Source organism: Vicugna pacos, chromosome 4 (assembly GCF_048564905.1).
Source record: "Vicugna pacos chromosome 4, VicPac4, whole genome shotgun sequence".
Taxonomy (NCBI): Eukaryota; Metazoa; Chordata; class Mammalia; order Artiodactyla; family Camelidae; genus Vicugna; species Vicugna pacos.
Genome location: NC_132990.1, coordinates 79,684,538 through 79,701,525, shown reverse-complemented (window position 1 = coordinate 79,701,525; position 16,988 = coordinate 79,684,538). Strand labels below are relative to the sequence as shown.

The 16,988-nt window shown below is 62.5% G+C and overlaps 3 protein-coding genes and 1 long non-coding RNA gene across 4 annotated transcripts; 2 read left to right on the top strand and 2 right to left on the bottom strand.

Moving 5' to 3' along the window:
• Positions 1–240: 240 nt before the first annotated feature.
• On the bottom strand, positions 241–1,986 carry SSNA1 (SS nuclear autoantigen 1). The gene is made up of 3 exons (XM_006218221.4): positions 1,834–1,986; positions 1,190–1,389; positions 241–771 (listed from the first exon to the last, which is right to left on the bottom strand). Exons 1-3 carry the CDS (start codon positions 1,883–1,885, stop codon positions 664–666), a joined length of 360 nt encoding a protein of 119 aa, XP_006218283.1. The 5' UTR covers positions 1,886–1,986; the 3' UTR covers positions 241–663.
• A 34-nt stretch (positions 1,987–2,020) lies between these two features.
• Positions 2,021–12,876, top strand: ANAPC2 (anaphase promoting complex subunit 2). The gene is made up of 13 exons (XM_006218244.4): positions 2,021–2,198; positions 2,451–3,073; positions 4,142–4,274; positions 5,251–5,425; positions 5,755–5,874; positions 6,164–6,281; positions 6,907–7,088; positions 7,397–7,538; positions 7,806–7,881; positions 7,962–8,165; positions 11,947–12,076; positions 12,230–12,465; positions 12,566–12,876. Exons 1-13 carry the CDS (start codon positions 2,076–2,078, stop codon positions 12,776–12,778), a joined length of 2,475 nt encoding a protein of 824 aa, XP_006218306.1. The 5' UTR covers positions 2,021–2,075; the 3' UTR covers positions 12,779–12,876.
• On the bottom strand, positions 10,075–14,318 carry LOC140696210 (uncharacterized). Its single transcript, XR_012072382.1, has 2 exons — positions 14,113–14,318; positions 10,075–13,918 (listed from the first exon to the last, which is right to left on the bottom strand). It is a non-coding gene; the product is annotated as an uncharacterized lncRNA (long non-coding RNA).
• Positions 14,319–14,958: 640 nt separating this feature from the next.
• TMEM210 (transmembrane protein 210) lies at positions 14,959–16,157 on the top strand. Its single transcript, XM_072960568.1, has 4 exons — positions 14,959–15,210; positions 15,360–15,495; positions 15,724–15,753; positions 15,909–16,157. The coding sequence occupies exons 1-4, from the start codon at positions 15,099–15,101 to the stop codon at positions 16,105–16,107; spliced, it is 477 nt and encodes a 158-aa protein (XP_072816669.1). The 5' UTR covers positions 14,959–15,098; the 3' UTR covers positions 16,108–16,157.
• Positions 16,158–16,988: the final 831 nt, after the last annotated feature.

Here is a 16,988-nt window from a genome sequence, read left to right as displayed (position 1 = left end):
CCAGGGCATGGCAGGGAACAGGACCAGTGGCCCTGGCAGGGAAAGACAGTGGGTGATGAGGGTCACAGGAAATGCTTAGGGGCACCCTTAGTTCTGTCCTCAAGGCCAGCAAGGCCAGTCACAGGGAAAGCCACTCCAGGCGCCCCTCTCCCCTCCCAGGAGCTGCACTGTAGCTAGGTAGGGGTTCTGGGTCTGGGGGTGTCTGGCACACTCCTGACACAGGCAGCAAACCAGCACAGGTCTTTACAAACACAACTTTTATTGATAAGTCACATGCCCCGAGGGCAAGCTCTCAGGTGAAGGAGGGCCCCAGCCTGTCCCCCATTGACCTAGGCACTTGCTGGCTGAGGAACAAGATGAGGGGCCTCCTATGGTGCTGAGACTAGAAGCAGGTTCTTCCTTGCAGCCCAAGGGAGTGTGGGGGCCTCAGAGAGGCCCTGAGTAGGGCTGACCCAGAACCTGTGTGAGTGTGGGGCCAGGACCCCCACTTGCTGGGCCACACCAAGGGCTTTCTTGTCACCCAGAGCCAGTGGAGGTTGGCAGCTGCCTCTGGCAGCACTGAAGACACCAAGGGAAGGAAACTGCTGCCATGAGGGACAGAAGCTTTGAAAACACTTTCTGGGGGTTGACTACAGTGGAGGTGGGCCCTCCATCCGGGGCCCATCAGCTGTCCTTGCCTCCACTGCTCTTCTGCTCTGAGGCTGTGGCCTTGGTCAAGTTTCCTGCTTCCCTCTTCAGGACACTGAGCAGGGTCTGCGAGCTCTCCAGGATCTGAGAACAGAGACGTGAGACAGCTGTCACTGTTCCTCCTGTGGGAAAGCTCTGGAGTCCAGCCCTCATCCTATGCTGTGCCAGGGGACAGCAGGACAGGGTCTGTGGGACAAGGAAGCCTGAAGGGACGGGCGGACAGGGTCTGCAAGGCCCTTTTCCCTTTGAGTCTAGCTCAAAGTCCCTTCCTTACACTTTGGGAAGCCAGGCCCAGGTTGGCTCTGGCTCCTGCTGCCACTCTGTTGCTCAGTGTCTGGAAGGAGTGATGTAGTAACAAGCATGGTGCAAACAACAGGACCCGGGCCACACTGACAGCCATGCTATATCTGTCACTCCACAGTGGGCCTATGGCCTATGTGGGGGCGCCCCAGGCCAGAAAGTCTTGAGGGACTCTGCCCAGCATGCAGGCCCCCAGCCCCACCTTGAGGTAGGCTGCCTCTGTCTCCGCAATGGTCCGATCAAACTCGTTCCGAGAGGCGATCTTGCGAGCCAGGTTCTCGTTGACTCGGGCCAGCTTCTCGGTCAGCTGTCTCACTTCATTCTGCAGCCGCTGCTTCTCATCCTCCTCCTGCTGGATCTGCCGGCACAATTCTTCCCGCTTCTGACACAGCTCCTCAATGCCTAAGGTAGGCCGAGAAGGGCACGCGCTGTGGGCCCAGGGCTGGAAGAACACCACCCCTCCCACTCTGGAGCCCACCGCTTTGTGGGGAAGAGGATAGTGGAGGGCCTCGGTGCCAGCTGGGCCACCTTCCGCCCGAGCCAGGCCAGTGTCCTGCGTCCCGGGGTCTCGGGGTTAAAGAAGGCACCGCACGAGACCGCGGGCGCGGGCCCGGGACGCCGTGCGTGCTCACTCTCCAGATACCCAGCACTCGGGGCGGGCCACGCTGTGGCTGTGCGCTGGACAGGGCCAGACGGCGTCCGCGCCGCCCCGACCGGGACACCCACGCACGGACCGTACAACACGCCAGACCGCGCGCTGCGGGCCACCTACTGCTCAGGCCCGCAAGCCGGCGAGCCCCACTTCCTCCCAGTCTGCCCGGTGGGCCCCGCCGCGCGGCTGCTCACACTTGACCAGCTCGTTGTTGTAGTTCTGCAGCGCCGCGCCCTGCTGGGTCATGGTCGTCGCCCGGGGTCCCGTTCCCTCCAACCGCCGCTACCGCATCGCTTCCCGCGCACGCGCACGGGGGTGACCACGGCTGACGTCACCGTCGCGCGCCTCTCGCGTGCGTCATCGCTGTGCGCGCGCGCCCAGGCCTGCGTCATCACCGCGCGCCACGCCGGGAGGCTCTGGGAACTGGTGGGTGCAGATGGCGGCGGCGGTGGAGGAGGCGTCTGCTGAGGCGCACGACGACCCCGGGCCCGCACAGGAACTGCTGGTGGCCTGGAATACCGTGAGCACCGGGCTGGTGCCACCGGCCGCACTGGGACTGGTGAGGCCCGGGAAGAGGGCGGCGGGTTCATACGGCTTCCTCCGTCGTCCGCTTGTCTCGCCTCCTCTCTTTACGGTCCCTCCGTGTTCGACAGCCCTTCCCTAGCGTCGGCTCTGCATCCGTGCGAGCAAGGGCAGCGGGGTTTCCGCAGCCTCCCCTTCGCTCCGTCTCTTCCTCGCCTCTCCCCACCTATCACCGCCCTCTCCACCTCTGCGCTGTATTCCCTTCTCCCCACAGTTTTCTGTACTCCAGGCATCCTCCCGGACCAGCGGCGCGGTCCCTCCAAAGGAGGAGGAGCTCCGGGCGGCGGTGGAGGTTCTCCGAGGCCACGGTCTGCACTCGGTCCTGGAGGAGTGGTTCGTAGAGGTGCTGCAGAATGACCTGCAGGCCAACATCTCCCTAGAGTTTTGGAATGCCATCTGCCAGCGCGAGAACTGTGCAGATGAGCCCCAGTGCCTTCTTCTGCTCCTTGATGCTTTCGGTCTGCTGGAGAGCCGCCTGGATCCCTACCTGCGGAGTCTAGAGCTCCTGGAGAAATGGACTCGCTTGGGCTTGCTGATGGGCACCGGCGCTCAGGGGCTTCGGGAAAAGGTCCACACCACGTTGCGGGGCGTCTTGTTTTTTTCCACTCCCAGAACTTTTCAGGAGATGATCCAGCGTCTTTATGGGCGCTTCTTGAGAGTTTATATGCAGAGTAAGAGAAAAGGGGAAGGAGGTACAGATCCAGAACTGGAGGGAGAACTGGACAGCAGGTATGCCCGCCGCCGGTACTACCGCCTTCTGCAGAGCCCCCTGTGTGCAGGCTGTGGCAGTGACAAACAGCAGTGCTGGTGCCGCCAGGCGCTGGAGCAGTTCCACCAGCTCAGCCAGATCCTGTGAGTACTCACACCTGCGTGGCTAGGCCCCTGTTCCTCCTGACTCCGCCTTGCTCTTCTGGGCCCAGCTGGCCTCTGTGGAGAGCTGGTGAGACAGGTGGCAGAGCTGGGGGTCTCTGCTGCTTGTCGTGATAGCCAGGAGCATGACAGAGGGAGAGTCCTCAGCATCTGTGTGCTGTGAGTTTGTACCTTTTGTCCTGAACACAGGTTGTTTCTGTCTGTCACACTAGCTCAGAGTTCCATATTTTGCTGGCACTTAGATTTAAGGGCTTCAGACTTAGATTACATGATTCCAAGTTTCTTGGGTCTGGTAGAATTCTGCTGTGCTTTTTGTAGCTTTTGGGTGGAGAAATGATATTTATTCTGTTCTGTAATTGTAAAAAGGGGCTTGCTATTTCTTTTGTCTAGAGCAAGTCAGAAGTTAGACCAACATGTTGGATGAACAGGTTGCCCTTCTGACCTCTTGAGGAGGAAAGGATTTTGCTGTTAGAGTCGGGTTGTGTTGTGCGGTCCCTCTGCTGCCTGACCACGTGTGATGGTTTTGTCCCACTGAGTGAAGTGGCAGCAGCGCAGCTGCTAGTCTTCCGGCTGGCCGCGGGGCGTGGCCCTGTTGCTGGACGGGGCCAGGGAGTCCCTGAGGGCTTTTGCTGGGTTTCTCCCAGGTGACAGTTACACGGAAATGTTCTTTGTTTTCTCATGAGTCTGCAATTACTGGCCGTGGTCCGCACTGAAAAGCACAAACAGCTGCATCTCTGCATGTGTGGCCAGAGTGGTAACTCACTTAGCTGTTGTTTTAGGAGTGTTTCTGGGAGTGTTCCTGCAGCTTTGGTTCTTGTGGCTAGATATGCTGGTCCCATGGGGAAGGCCAGTGCCCCAGCGTGGGCGGTGGGCCAGCTGGGGAGGGCAGGTGGCCCCTTGCCAGCCCTCTGTCCTCCCAGGAGCTTTTCCTTGGAGCTCTTGGTGCAGCTGTGTCCCTGCCAGGAGGTCCGTGGGGAGGTATGTGCTGAGGGTGGCGGTGGGTGCCTGTTGGTGTGCTCTGTGTGCTCCACGGGCAGGGCTCTCCTCTAGACACAGGCTCAGTCTGCTGGAGCGGGTCAGTGCCGAGGCCGTGACCACCACCCTGCACCAGGTGACCCGGGAGAGGATGGAGGACCGCTGCCGGGGCGAGTATGAGCGCTCCTTTCTGCGTGAGTTCCATAAGGTGAGGACCCCTTTCAGGCCCTGTCCCTTATGGACCAGAGAATAGGTTTCTGGCAAAACGGACATCCTGGCTGTAGAAGCTGCCAGGGCATGGAGACCTGGGTGAATCAGGCCCTCGCTGGTGGGTGAAGCCATCCGTCTTGGTGCTGAGTGCAGGCTGGTCATTCTGGGCCCACCATGGTGACAGCAAGGAAGAGCCCATGGTGTGCTTGGTGAGGTCTGTGCGGGATCACATGGCTGGAAGCAGTGTCACAGCCTGGGGTTTCCTGGGGGGGCCTCAGGGTGTCCACGCTGTTGGGGCATAGTCTGAGGCTCAGCTCTGGGTTCCACAGAAGCTGGGCCCAAGCATGGGGGCTGTCAGCCTGCTCCCACCTCCCACCTGTCCTCCTTCACCACTTCCTAGCCCCTGTTTCTTGAGACTGGAGCGAAGCTGCAGTGGTGGGGATGGGTATGCTATTCAAAGCAGGTGTATCTGTGGCAGTGGTCAGGTGTGAGCCCGGAGGCCTGTGAGGCAGATGTGCTGTCCCCAGGCGGCAGATTGGACAGCCTTGTCAGCGGCCGGACAGCCTGTGGAGGACGTGCCCTCCCCGGGTCTGTGTGGCAGCGTCTCCTGTAGGCTCATGTGCGCGTGCTCGGAAGCGCCCCCACTGAGGGTTGCGCTGCCTGTGTGTGGAAGGGGTGGCTGTGCGTGTGCCTCCCAGGGTGCGCCTGTGCATTCGGACCTGCTGCCCTACCTCAGAGTCACTGTCACCAGAGATGAGCATGGGCCCTGGGTGTGTGGAAGGGGCCTGGGTGTGCGTTGATGGAGGCCCTGGGAGGCCCCCTTTGAGCCCCTCATCCTGCTGACTTCGGTGTACTCTGGGACTCCAGAGCAGGTGGCCCTGGGGCCAGCCAGCAGGGTGGGTAGCTGCGTGGCTTTTCCTAGCGCCTGTTCTGGGCTCAGCCCCCAAATCCCCACACTTGTGCTCTCCTGACAGTGGATTGAGAGGGTGGTCGGCTGGCTGGGCAAGGTGTTTCTGCAGGATGGCCCCAGCAGGCCCACGTCCCCAGAGGCTGGCAACACACTGCGCCGGTGGCGCTGCCACGTGCAGAGGTTCTTCTACCGCATCTATGCTGGCCTGCGCATTGAGGAGCTCTTCAGCATCATCCGAGGTGGGCGTGCCTGCCGGGGAGCCGCCTCCCCGAGCCTCTGCCCGTCAGCTCTCGGGGAGTAGGGGCGGGTACACCTGGGACTGTGGTGTCTCGTCCTGGCTCTGGGCTGGCCCTTGGGAATTGCTGTCTGTCTGCCCTGCAGGGCAGTCATGGTCAAGTGTGTGGGCACGGGAAGGTGCGAGAGCCACACTAGGCCTGCAGCAGGCGCCTCTCCCTGGGGTCAGGTGGGGGCGTGGCTGCTCACCCCCCAGCCCATATGAGTGTCTTCTCACGTGCACAGCGGCTGTGTGCCCTGTGTGCACGTGCCAGGACCTGCTCTCTTCCTTCAGACTTCCCAGATTCGCGGCCAGCTGTCGAAGACCTCAAGTACTGCCTGGAGCGGACCGACCAGAGGCAGCAGCTGCTCGTGTCCCTCAAAGCTGCCCTGGAGACACGGCTCCTTCACCCAGGTACCTTTTAGCCTCCGGGTCCAGATCCAGGAGCCCTAGGGTCCAGCCTTCCAGCCTTGGGGCCTGTGGAGGGAGTAGGTTAAGAAGCAGTTTGTGCAGTCTGTAGGGAGCAAGGGCAGTGCCCGATCCCTTCAGGACAGACCCCACTCAGCGCAGGGAGAAAGCGCACGTGAGCAGGTGGGAGGTGAAGAGTGGCAGCTGGCCTCTTGAGGGGTGAGGTCACAGTGGCGGCTTGCCAGTCACCTTACCAGCGTGGCTGCCTCCTGTCCCTGTGCCCTCCCGGCCATAGGAGTGAACACGTGTGACATCATCACCCTCTACATCTCAGCTATCAAGGCGCTGCGCGTGCTGGACCCCTCCATGGTCGTCCTGGAGGTGGCCTGTGAGCCCATACGCCGCTACCTGAGGTGAGTGCTGGGCTGGCTCCCAGGAGCTGCTCAGACTCGGGAGCACTGGGCTCCCATCTCCACTCAGCCGAGCTGCCCGCGTTGGTGGTGGAGCCAGACGCGGCCCGGGGGCACCAGGGCCGCTCCATCTCCCGGGCCAGGGCTCCTCCCTTTTGCCAGTGCCGGCTCCTGTGCCCGTAACCCAGGGTCCCCATGCACACCCCCACCTCTCTCTGCCTGGTGCTGCCCCCATGGGGCCAGGGCTGTCATGGAGGAGTGGGCCTTTGTGCCTGACCCTCCCTACCACAGGGAGCAGAAACCCTTAGGCTCTCTGTTGGACAACGTGTTTGAGTGAGTGCCATGTCTCAGCCGCCCAGAGACCCCAGGGTGGGCAGTAGAGGCTCGGGACCTGGACTGGGTAACATCTGGAGCTTCCCTGACTCACTCCTACTGCCTCTTGTTCACAAATGAGTCTGTCTGATCATCTCAGCTCCTGTCGTCCGAAAATGGTGGCTCTTTGATTTTGGGGGTCATGGGAAAGTCTACCGGGCTTGCTGTTAGCATGTGGCTGACCGGAGCTGGCTGCATGGGTCAGGTGGGGTCGTGTGGTCAGGTGGGACAGGCAGTGAGGAGTCACACTTGGCAGGACACGGGAGGACACGGTGCGGCAGATTGTGGCGGGGCTGACCGGGGACTCGGATGGGACCGGGGACTTGGCTGTTGAGCTGTCCAAGACAGACCCTGCCAGCCTGGAGACCGGCCAGGACAGTGAGGATGACTCTGGTGAGCCAGAGGACTGGGTCCCTGACCCTGTGGATGCAGATCCAGGTCAGTGCCTGCCGGCCCTGCTGCGCTCTGGACTGTTGGGGGTTGTCTACAGCTTGTTGCTGCATGTGCTGTGGTGGTGGACTGTGTCCCCGTCCAGACCTGTAGGAGGGCACCCTGCCTGCCCCACCCGCCTCTGCTGCTTTCGTGGGGTTGGGGGAGGAGCAGATCTCAGGGCAGCCGGTGCACCCCCTCACCCCAACCTGGGATCCAGACCTGGGCCTCATGGGCTGCGCTGGGCGGGCCCTCCCCGGGCACAGATGGCGCTGCCTCTGTCTCTGAGAGGTGCCAGTGGTGCCTGTGCTGTGCAGGGAAGTCCAGCTCTAAGCGGCGCTCCTCCGACATCATCAGCCTACTGGTCAGCATCTACGGCAGCAAGGACCTCTTCATCAATGAGTACCGCTCCCTGCTGGCTGACCGCCTGCTGCACCAGCTCAGCTTCAGCCCTGAGCGGTAAGGCCCGACAGGCCACTCTGGGTCTGGACGAGGTGTGGCCTTCAGTCCCGAGGGCTGCCCTCTGCCACCCTAGTGGTGTGGGTGACGATCCGGGCCTCCTGGGGAGGGAGTGGGCCCAGGGATGTGCAGGCTGGGTCTGGGCGGTGCTCCCTGGCTCTCCTCCTGGCCGAGGGGCATCCCTGCACTGGGGAGGGCAGTGAGGCACTGCTGCAGGTGCAGGTGGGGACAGGGCATGCCACAGCCCTCAGAGACGCACCCTTCCAGGGAGATCCGCAACGTGGAGCTGCTGAAGCTGCGCTTCGGCGAGGCCCCGATGCACTTCTGCGAGGTCATGCTCAAGGTGGGCTCTTTGGGCTCCTGCCACTGCCCAGTCTCCGTCCCCACCAGCCCAGCCTTCAGGAGGCCTGGTCTCCCCCTCAGGACATGGCGGACTCGCGCCGCATCAATGCCAACATTCGCGAGGAGGACGAGAAGCGGCCTGTGGAGGAGCAACCGCCGTTTGGGGTCTACGCCGTCATCCTGTCCAGTGAGTTCTGGCCGCCATTTAAGGATGAGAAGCTGGAGGTCCCCGAGGACATCAGGGAGGCCCTGGACGTCTACTGCAAGAAATACGAGAAGCTGAAGGTACTGCTGCGCCTCCAGGGGGCCGACGGGCCCGTGTCCTGACTGGGTGTCCCTCCCCTGTGTCTGCGTCCTGCACGCCACCCACAGCCGCCCCTCCCCTCCTGGGAGTGTGTGTGCACCTGCGCTTTCTCTCCAAAAGCACTGGGGTGGGCTTGCCCCCGGGCTGCTGCTTCCACGGTCCACGCTCTTGACCTCAGGACCAGGGCCTGGGGTGCTGTGCTCTCCCGAGGGAGAGTCAGGGGCGGGGGCCCATCTGGCATGTGCCCAGGGCATGTCCAGGGTGCGTCCAGGCTGCTCTTGAGGTGTTTGACTTCTGTGCCCATCCCCATCCTGCCCCTCCCCTGGCTTGTTTCCCTGGAAGCAGCTTTCTGGTCCCGGGACACTCAAGGACCAGGACTGTGCCATCTGCTGTCAGGTCCCTGGGCCACAAGGCTCTGGTGAGGAGGAGAGAAGGGGCAGTGCCACAGGGTGTGTGGGTGGTCAGGGCCATGGGCTCAGGGTGGTCCATTGGCTGAGTTTATTGCTTGTCCCTCCGGCGGGGCCGAACCCAGCAGTCCCGGGGCAGGGGGTCCAGGCAAGAGGTGTGGGCGGATGGAGCCTGGCATGGGCAGGGGTCAGTGGCACAGAGGACCTTTCCTTCCAGGTGATGCTTCGGTGGAGAAGTGTTGGGAGAGAGAAGGGAGTCAGCACACCTGTCTTAGGTTTCTGGGGACGGGTGGAAAAGCAGGTTCTGGGGCATTTAGTCTGAGGAGTGGGGTGTAGGGCCCAAGAGGCCACAGGCCTGAGGGGATGCAAGGCACCCGAGCAGAGAACGGAGCCACAGGTATGCAGGGTGCATATCCCGAGCCCTGGAGGGACCTGGGACACCCCTGGAGGTGAGGAGCCAGAAGCTGAGGCTCAGGGAGCCCTCGGGATGGAGCCCCAGGAAGGCAGCAGGTGGGGGCTAGGCCAGGCCTGGCTGCAGGAGGGGTGACAGCTTCTGGAGGTTTGCTGTGAGGTGGCCCTGGGTCTAGATGCAGCTGCTATGAAGGCTGAGGAACCTAGTGTCTGAGGGTGGAGGGCTGAGCACAGGACGGCCAGTCCCTCGAGTGGCCTTACTTCCAGTGACAGGCAAGGGCGGGGGGCCCCGGGGTGGGGAGGCGGGGCAGTGGCAGGACCGCAGGAGCTGGCCTGCAGCCTCTGAGAGTCTGGTGGCTCCCAGCCACCCCCTGCTTCCTGCCCCTGCTCCCGCCCCCGGAGCAGCTCCTCTGTGGGGCCTCAGCACTGCTCCCCACCTCTTCCTGGTTGAGAATAGGTACGCGGCTGGTCCACCCATGCTCGGTGCCCTCCCCCAGCCCTCTGGCTGTCCTGTTGGCACGCGGCTTCCCTCTGCTCTCCAGCACCCCTGCTGGGAGCGGCCCTGCTGGCTTCCGCCTGAGTGTGACCCTGGTTCTGGTGCTATCTCAGACACGGCATACTTCCCAGCCTGATGGACCCGACATGCCGGCCACTCCAGCACACCTCGTCTCAACGCCAGCCGGACGCTGGAGTGGCCAGGGCAGGCCCCAGGGAGGCCCCGAGAGGGCGGGCCTGTGGCCAGGGTGCCTGTGCCTCCCACCAACTGGGCTCCTGGCCTGAGGACTGTGCCGAACGCGTGTGGGGGGCCGTGTCGTCCGCCACTGGGCCTTGCACCTGCCCTGCTGCAGCCTGGAGAGGCGGTTGTCGAGGGCGCGGCCTGGAGCTCGAGTGCCTGTTCATGGCCCAGGCAGGCTTCCAGCCTGGCCTCCCTTCCCTTTCTGCAAAGCGGGGTCGGTTGTTGCTTTCTCCTAAGGGTTAGGGTTCGGGTTAGCGGAGGGACTCAGTGGCACTCGGCCCAGTGGCTCTGTCTGTGTCCTGGGGGTGGCCGCAGCTAAGCACCATGCCGGTAGGCCTTCAGAACACAGAAATTTATGGTCTCGGTGTTGGCAGCCAGAAGGCTGGGATCAAAGTGCTGGCAGGGCCGTGCTCCTCCTCCAGCTGCTGGGGGGCGCCAGCGCGCTTGGCTTGTAGGCGCATCCCTGCAGCCCCGGCCTCTCGGCGCGTGGTCTCTCCCAGCATCTTTGTGTCCAGGTTTCTCTCTTCTACCGACAGGCCAGCAGTAACTTGAAGGGGGGCCCACTCTGCCCGCCTAAGACTTCGTCTTAACTAACTGCGTCTGTACTGACCCGATTTCCAAGTACGGTCACTGGTGTTCGCGGCCTGGGGACTAGGACTTTCTTCTTCAGAGGTCACAGTTCAACCCATCAGAGTCCACCCTCTGGCCTCCAAAATTCATGTCCTTCTCACATGCAAAGTACGCTTAGCCAAGTTCAGCATCCCCAAAAGTCAGCTGTCGCAGCCCCAGCGCAGAGCCCCACAGCTCAGCGCCTAAGTAGCGTCCGGGTCGGGGCAGTGTGAGCACTGGCATGCAGTTCTTCAGCTGTGAAGCCAGGCAAGTATCTCTCTGCTTCCAAAGTCCAGTGGAGGGGCAGGCACTCCCGTGGAGAATCCGGAAGGGAACAGAGGGCCCCAGGCCTAAGCAATCCTGAAACCTAGTGGAGGAACTTCCACTCAGCTTTGCGGCCCAGCTTTGCCCTTAGAGCCACGCCACCCCTCCCTTTCTGTTCAGGGCGGCATGAAATCCTCAGAAACCTCGTTGGCCTCTGTATGGGTCACGGTGCCCAGTCTGCTAGACTGGGGCTTTCACACTGTTCATGGACCCTCTCTGTCCCAGCTTCCCGCACACTGCTGGTTGGCGTCACCTGGACACGGCTCCCCACTGGGACCACGCTCTTGGCTCTGTCCACGGAGCGTGTGGGCAAAGGTCCACATCACCAGGTGCTGGTTCCTTCTTGCTCACCGGCTCCTTCGGTTTCCCTTTCAGTTAGAAACCAGGTTGCACCTTCCACTTTCTACTTGGAAATCTCAGCCAAATATCCAAGTCCATCCCTCGAAAGTTCTGCTTTCCACCCAACAGAACAGGTCTCTTCCACCTCTTAGTAAGGGCCAGCTTTACTCCAGTTTCCAGTGATACGTTTCTTGTTTCAACAGACCTCAGGAGAATGACATGTATTTGTACCATGTGTTTGTACCAATAGGAGGGCACCCTGGGCTTGCAAACACGTGGCCCAAAACTTTCCCGGCCTCTTCCAATCCTCCACCACCACAGCCCCTTCCAGGTTTTTAAAAAAGTATTATCTGTACAGCAGTGCCCCCTCCCAGGGCTGAGTTCTGTGCCACTTCCCTGCAGCTACTGTAGCAAAGTACCACTAACCAGGCGGCTGAGACGGCGCTTAGCTCTGGAGGCCGGAGTCTGCCGTCAGGGTGTCAGGGCTCTGCTCCTGGAGGCTGTGGGCGAGTCCTTCCCACCTCTTCCAGCTTCTGGTGGTGCCTGTGGCCCTCCAGTCCCTGCTGCCGTCTCCCTGTGTCTGTCTGCACACCGTCTACCCTCTTACAAGGGCACCGATTGGATTAGATTAGAGCCAATGTGACTCCAGGGTGACCTCATCTTAATGGCCTCTGCAAAGACCCTGTTTCCAAGTCAGGTCCCATTCTGAGGCCCTGGGGATTAAGACGTGGACGTCTCTTTCGGAGATACAGTGGCTCTCAGTAGATTGTGCTGGTTAAGGATGTGGGAACTGGAGCCCCGCCATGTGCCTGTCCACCTGCCTGCTCAGGGATGGGGAAGCAGGTCAGGGAGCCCCTTGCTCACCCGGTGCTGCATAGCCAAGCCTAGTTCAGCCAGCCCAGCCCAGCTGCCTGTGCTAACCCCGGCCCTCCGCAGGCCATGCGGACGCTCAGCTGGAAGCACACCCTGGGCCTGGTGACCATGGATGTGGAGCTGGCCGACCGCACCCTGTCTGTGGCTGTCACCCCTGTGCAGGCAGTGGTCTTGCTGTACTTCCAGGACCAAGGTGAGCCCACCAGGGCACTGCTCAGTGTCTGGCAGAGGGCGGATGGCCTGGGGCCACCCCTCCCAGGCCCCTTTCTGGGCGGGTCCTGCTGAGCAGGGCTGGCGAGGCCGAGGGAGGCCCTGCCCCGCCCAGCGTGCCCACCCTTACCCGCAGCCAGCTGGACCCTGGAGGAGCTGAGCAAGGCGGTGAAGATGCCCGTGGCACTGCTGCGGCGGCGCATGTCAGTGTGGCTGCAGCAGGGCGTGCTGCGCGAGGAGCCGGCCGGCACCTTCTCGGTGGTGGAGGAAGAGCGGCCTCAGGACCGGGACAACATGGTGCTCATCGACAGCGACGACGAGAGCGACTCGGGCATGGCCTCCCAAGCCGACCAGAAGGAGGAGGAGCTGCTGGTGCGGGGGACGGAGCGCCGGGTGGGACGTGGGGGTGGGGCGTCAGGGAGTGGTGCCGGGGCGCTGAGGTGGCAGCCAACCTGGCCGCTGTACCCCACAGCTCTTCTGGACATATATCCAGGCCATGCTGACCAACCTGGAGAGCCTGTCGCTGGAGCGCATGTACAGCATGCTGCGCATGTTCGTGGTGACCGGCCCCGCGCTGGCCGAGATCGACCTGCCCGAGCTCCAGGCCTTCCTGCAGAAGAAGGTGCGGGACCAGCAGCTTGTCTACTCCGCCGGCGTCTACCGCCTGCCCAAGAACTGCAGCTGACCGTCTCCGCGGGGCCTGCCCTGCCCGGTCCCGCTGGCGGGGGCATCCCTACATCCTGTGCAGCCCCGAGTGCCGAGTAAAGCAGGTGGTTCTTCATCCTTACACTGTCCTGGTGGCTTTGTGGGCCCCTCGTGGGCACGTGACCGAGGTTCTCCCACGTCAAGCTGGCAGAGCCTGCCCCCCCTCCCAGGGGCAGATGAGGGGAGCCGCACACTTGTGTTGGGCTTCCCACTGGGAGTCATGCACGTGGCTTTCCCAGGCCACTCCAGCCAGCCAAGGCGCATGCCGGGCTGGTGGCTCAGGCAGGAGCTTGCTGTGGGTTGGCTGCCTGGGAGACCTTCCTGAGCTGCCCTCCAGAGGGGCCTCCTGCTCCAGCCTCACCCTTCTGACCTTTGAAAGGAGACCTATGCCTGGCCTAAGGGTCTGGTGCCCACTTGCTGGGCTGAGAGCCCCAAGGCTGCTGCTGGGACTCAGCTCCATCACCACGTATGAGGCACCCCCTGGTGAGAACTTTTCATGTCCAGCACCAGGGGCTGCCTGGGACTCACCTTGTGGTGAGAGGGACCAGGCGTTTGTCCACCTGTCCCGCGCTAGTGTCAAGCAGTGGCGGTGCTCAGGGCTTAAAATGAAGTGAGCTTTCAGAAAGGCCAGTTCCTTCCACGCCTCTCAGTGTGGGGCCAGGAAGCACGCCCGGGGCCTCAGTGTTCCCAGCACAAGGTGTCCTGCTGCACAGGCCTGTTGTGTCCAGGGCGCAGGGTCCTGCCAGGCCGGCACTGGGGGCCTGGCACTGCCCTCGCCCTGAGGTCCCAAGAGGTGGGGAAGGTGTTGGCTCTGCGAGGCCTGAGGCCTTCAGAGCTGTGCTGGGTGCCACAGCCTCCGTGGCCAAGACCTTTGCTTGTCTGGCGGGAACCGCTCTGTCCTGGTGGTGCTGTCCCTGCAGGTGACAAAAACTCTTGGAACGAGTGTCTCCACTGTCCTGTTCCTGCCCTCGGTGCGCTGCCAGACCTGAGCCACGCCCGCTGCCCCCAGTCCTCTCCTCCGTGCTCACCCACACCTCTCCGCTTTGGCCTGTTCTGCACAGGGGCCCTTAGTGTCGGTCTGGCTTCTAGGACCTTTCCTTCTTACTCCAGAGAATTCTGCCTGGGGGTGGGGTTGAAGGAGGAAGTGGCAGGGGTTAGGCACGTAGCCTAATCTGAGGACAGGCCGATGGCTCTCTCCCTTGGGGTCCACCTGTCCATCTCTTCTGAGGCAGGCTGTGCCCTGGTTACAAGAAGCGGGGCTTCCTGCCTGTACCGGGCTGAGTGTACTTTTGTCATCCTAAGTAGGTTGCAGACCTGCTGGACTGGCCTAGCAGGGTGGCAGTGCCAGCCCCCGGGCTCCTGGGCCTTTGGACTCAGCTTGCGAGCGAGTGTGGTAAAACCCAGCGTCTCAGGTCACAGCATCACTCAACAGGTGCAGAGGTGTGCCAGGCACTGCCACCAGAAGAGGACACCTGTGTGAAAGTCAGGGAGGTCCCCAGTGGTGAGGACTGGCTGTGGCCCAGCTGTACCCTCCCCCAACTCCATCCCCTGCGAGGACAAGGCGGGTATTTCCTCCTGCTGCCTAGGCGGTTTGATTGGCATGTCCTTAGGGACAAGGGAGGAGGCCTCAAAGGGGAGGAGGCAGGGAGGAGCTAGGTTAACCCCAACCATGCCAGCCCGTGGCGACTCTGGGCACCACTTTCCTGGTCAGGGGAAGTGGCACAAGAAACAGACCTCCGAGGGGCAGTGGGCTCTCCCTGTGAAGACACACTTGAGCCAGAGCCTCAGTTGCTGGCTGCAACCATTTCTGAGCCACCTGCTCCTACAGGGTGTTCTGGAAACGTCGCTGGGACCAGCATGGGGGCAGCGGGTGCAGGCCCGCCCCGGGCCCCTCCAGGGCCCCTCAGCCCCTGCTTGTCCAGCCTTCGGGGATGGGTGGTGACAACAGATAGCAGGACCCCAGGCCCTGCCTCAGCTGCTGCAGCCCTTATTCTGACAGGGAAACTAAGGCCTGGGGTTGCCCACTGTGGACCTCTCTGGGTTTCCAGGCCACTTCCTCCATGAGCCTGGGGGCCTAAGTGCAGGCCCTGCCCCTTCACCACAAAGCGCCTTCCCCTGGAGGCCAGGGCAGCCCTCCAGAGTGACGCCCTATCCACCCTACCTGCCCTACCCCAGGGCTGCCTGCCCAGGGCTCCTAGGCCTAAGGGCATTGAGGCACCAGATGAGGCCCTGCCCCCACCCTCCCTGCCTCACAGCTCCACTGTGAGGTCAGCGCCTTCCGACAAGTTCCGTCCAGAGGTATGGCCTGGGGCCGGGGGCTGGACATGGCCCCCTGTCCCCAGCCTGACTCCTGTCTGGTCGGCAACCCCCTCGGCCTGATATGTTTGTCCCTTTTGCTCATCCCTGCTGCAGGTGCCTCCTCATGTCCCCAAGCCCTGCCCCCCACCCCCAGCCAGGGCCTCTCCTATGTCCTGGTGGCCGGCAGGGTGGGGGGTGGCCTCAGGAGTCAGCCACTGGCAGGTGACTACGGCCCCTTGGCCATGTGGACCCTGTCTCTGCAGCTGGAACCTACTGTGAGTGCAGCCTTGGCCTCAGCCGAGAGGCCCTCATTGCCCTGCTGGTGGTGCTGGCAGGTGTCAGTGCCAGCTGCTTCTGTGCCCTGGTCATCGTGGCAGTTGGCGTCATTCGAGCCAAGGGGTGCGTGAGCCCCAGGGCCAGGGCGGGTGGGTGAGGGCCGCAGGGCCATGCTGCCCACGCTGGGCCCTTGGTCTGGCCGGGAGAGGGCCCTCCCCTGGGTTGGGTCACCAGGGGCTTGGGAACGGCATTTCCCAGACTGTGGGTTGGGGAGAGAGGTGGGGTGCGCTGCTGGGCTCCTGGGGACCAACTCCACTGTTCTGGGATTCACACCTTACCTTTTTCCCCCAGTGAAACATGCCCTGGACACGTGGACAGCCGGTGAGTGACCCTAGGGGAGGATCCAAGGGCAAGTTGTACCCCTGCCCCGAGGTGGTGTGGTTCACAGAAGTGTCAGGTGCCCTGGGTGGTCGAGGCCTTGTGAGCCCACACTGATGGCTACTAGCAGCTGGCCTGACCTGGACCATGTTGTGCAGGTTGGTGGGGCACTTTGGGGTCCAGGAAGATCACATGGACCTGCACACGGTGCACGTGGAGTCCCACCTCATGGACCCTGAACTTGGGGTCCCCATGATGCCACCCCTGGAAGATCAAGGCCTCATGACCATCGCCGTAGACTCGATGGCCCCCTCCATGACCCTAGAGGATTCACCCCCCACAACCCCCGCCACCTGAGTAGGGCTTCAGGCAACTGGGGGATGGGAAATTAAATGATATTTAATGATTCTGTGCTGTCCTCCCTGCGCCTGTGCAGATGCATCCTGTGGTGGGGGAGGGGGCTGCGCACCCCTGGGTCATCTCCTGGGTCTTCAGTGGGGGTGCCCAGTGCTTATGCTGGGCCCCTGCTGTCCACCCTCCAGGGCCGGGAGTCGCACCCTGTGTTTCCATTTCCTCCTGTTCTGTTGTGCCCAGCTCCTCTCTGCATCTTCCTGCTGCTTTGTGCCATGAAGTTGGCAGGCTCCCTGGGTCCCTGTCCACCCCACCCCCACTCTCACCCCAGCAAAGTGCCACGACAGTACCTGCAGCTCTGCTGACTCCAGAGGGAGAAGCATCTGACAGAAGGACTTGGAAGCTGGTGCCCCATCCCACCTGTGCCATCTCCTTGAAGTTCTGGGAGAGCCCTTGGAGGGCGGAGTGGGGCCAATGTGACTCTATCTCCCCTTTCTCAGGTGTGCAGTCCCCCTCCACCCACAGCCTATCCCCTGGGCTCAGGCCCCCATCCTGTGCTAGTGCCTGAACAATCCCCACCACGGGCACCGGACCACCCCTAGGCGGGGGCTACTTGGTGGGAGCTACTGGCTAGAATCACTTTGCTAAGCTGGAGACAGGCAGAGTTGGGGTGAGGAGCAGGGTGCACCGTGTTCCATTCTGCAGTCGCATCCATGAGTTCGTTGGGAGGTGAGGGGCAGGGGCTGGTGTGGTCCAGTTGCTCAGGCCTCACCTGGGCACTGGGTGGTGGACCAAGCAGGTGAGGAGGGGTGTGGAGGCTAGTCATGCTGCTGCTGGCACGGAGCCAAGAGGAGCCTGGCGCTTTGGGACAGGTGGCTGGCAGTGCC

Bases quoted from the DNA above. Each gene is read 5' to 3' on its own strand.
- SSNA1 (XM_006218221.4), bottom strand. From the start codon at position 1,885: ATGACCCAGCAGGGCGCGGCGCTGCAGAACTACAACAACGAGCTGGTC. The intron at 1,390-1,833 runs GTGAGCAGCCGC...GGCCTACCTTAG, and splicing joins CAACAACGAGCTGGTCAAGT to GCATTGAGGAGCTGTGTCAG. The intron at 772-1,189 runs GTGGGGCTGGGG...CTCTGTTCTCAG, and splicing joins CAGAGGCAGCCTACCTCAAG to ATCCTGGAGAGCTCGCAGAC.
- ANAPC2 (XM_006218244.4), top strand. From the start codon at position 2,076: ATGGCGGCGGCGGTGGAGGAGGCGTCTGCTGAGGCGCACGACGACCCC. The intron at 6,282-6,906 runs GTGAGTGCTGGG...CACACTTGGCAG, and splicing joins CCCATACGCCGCTACCTGAG to GACACGGGAGGACACGGTGC. The intron at 7,089-7,396 runs GTCAGTGCCTGC...TGTGCTGTGCAG, and splicing joins CCCTGTGGATGCAGATCCAG to GGAAGTCCAGCTCTAAGCGG.
- TMEM210 (XM_072960568.1), top strand. From the start codon at position 15,099: ATGGCCTGGGGCCGGGGGCTGGACATGGCCCCCTGTCCCCAGCCTGAC. The intron at 15,496-15,723 runs GTGCGTGAGCCC...TTTTTCCCCCAG, and splicing joins GGCGTCATTCGAGCCAAGGG to TGAAACATGCCCTGGACACG. The intron at 15,754-15,908 runs GTGAGTGACCCT...CATGTTGTGCAG, and splicing joins CCTGGACACGTGGACAGCCG to GTTGGTGGGGCACTTTGGGG.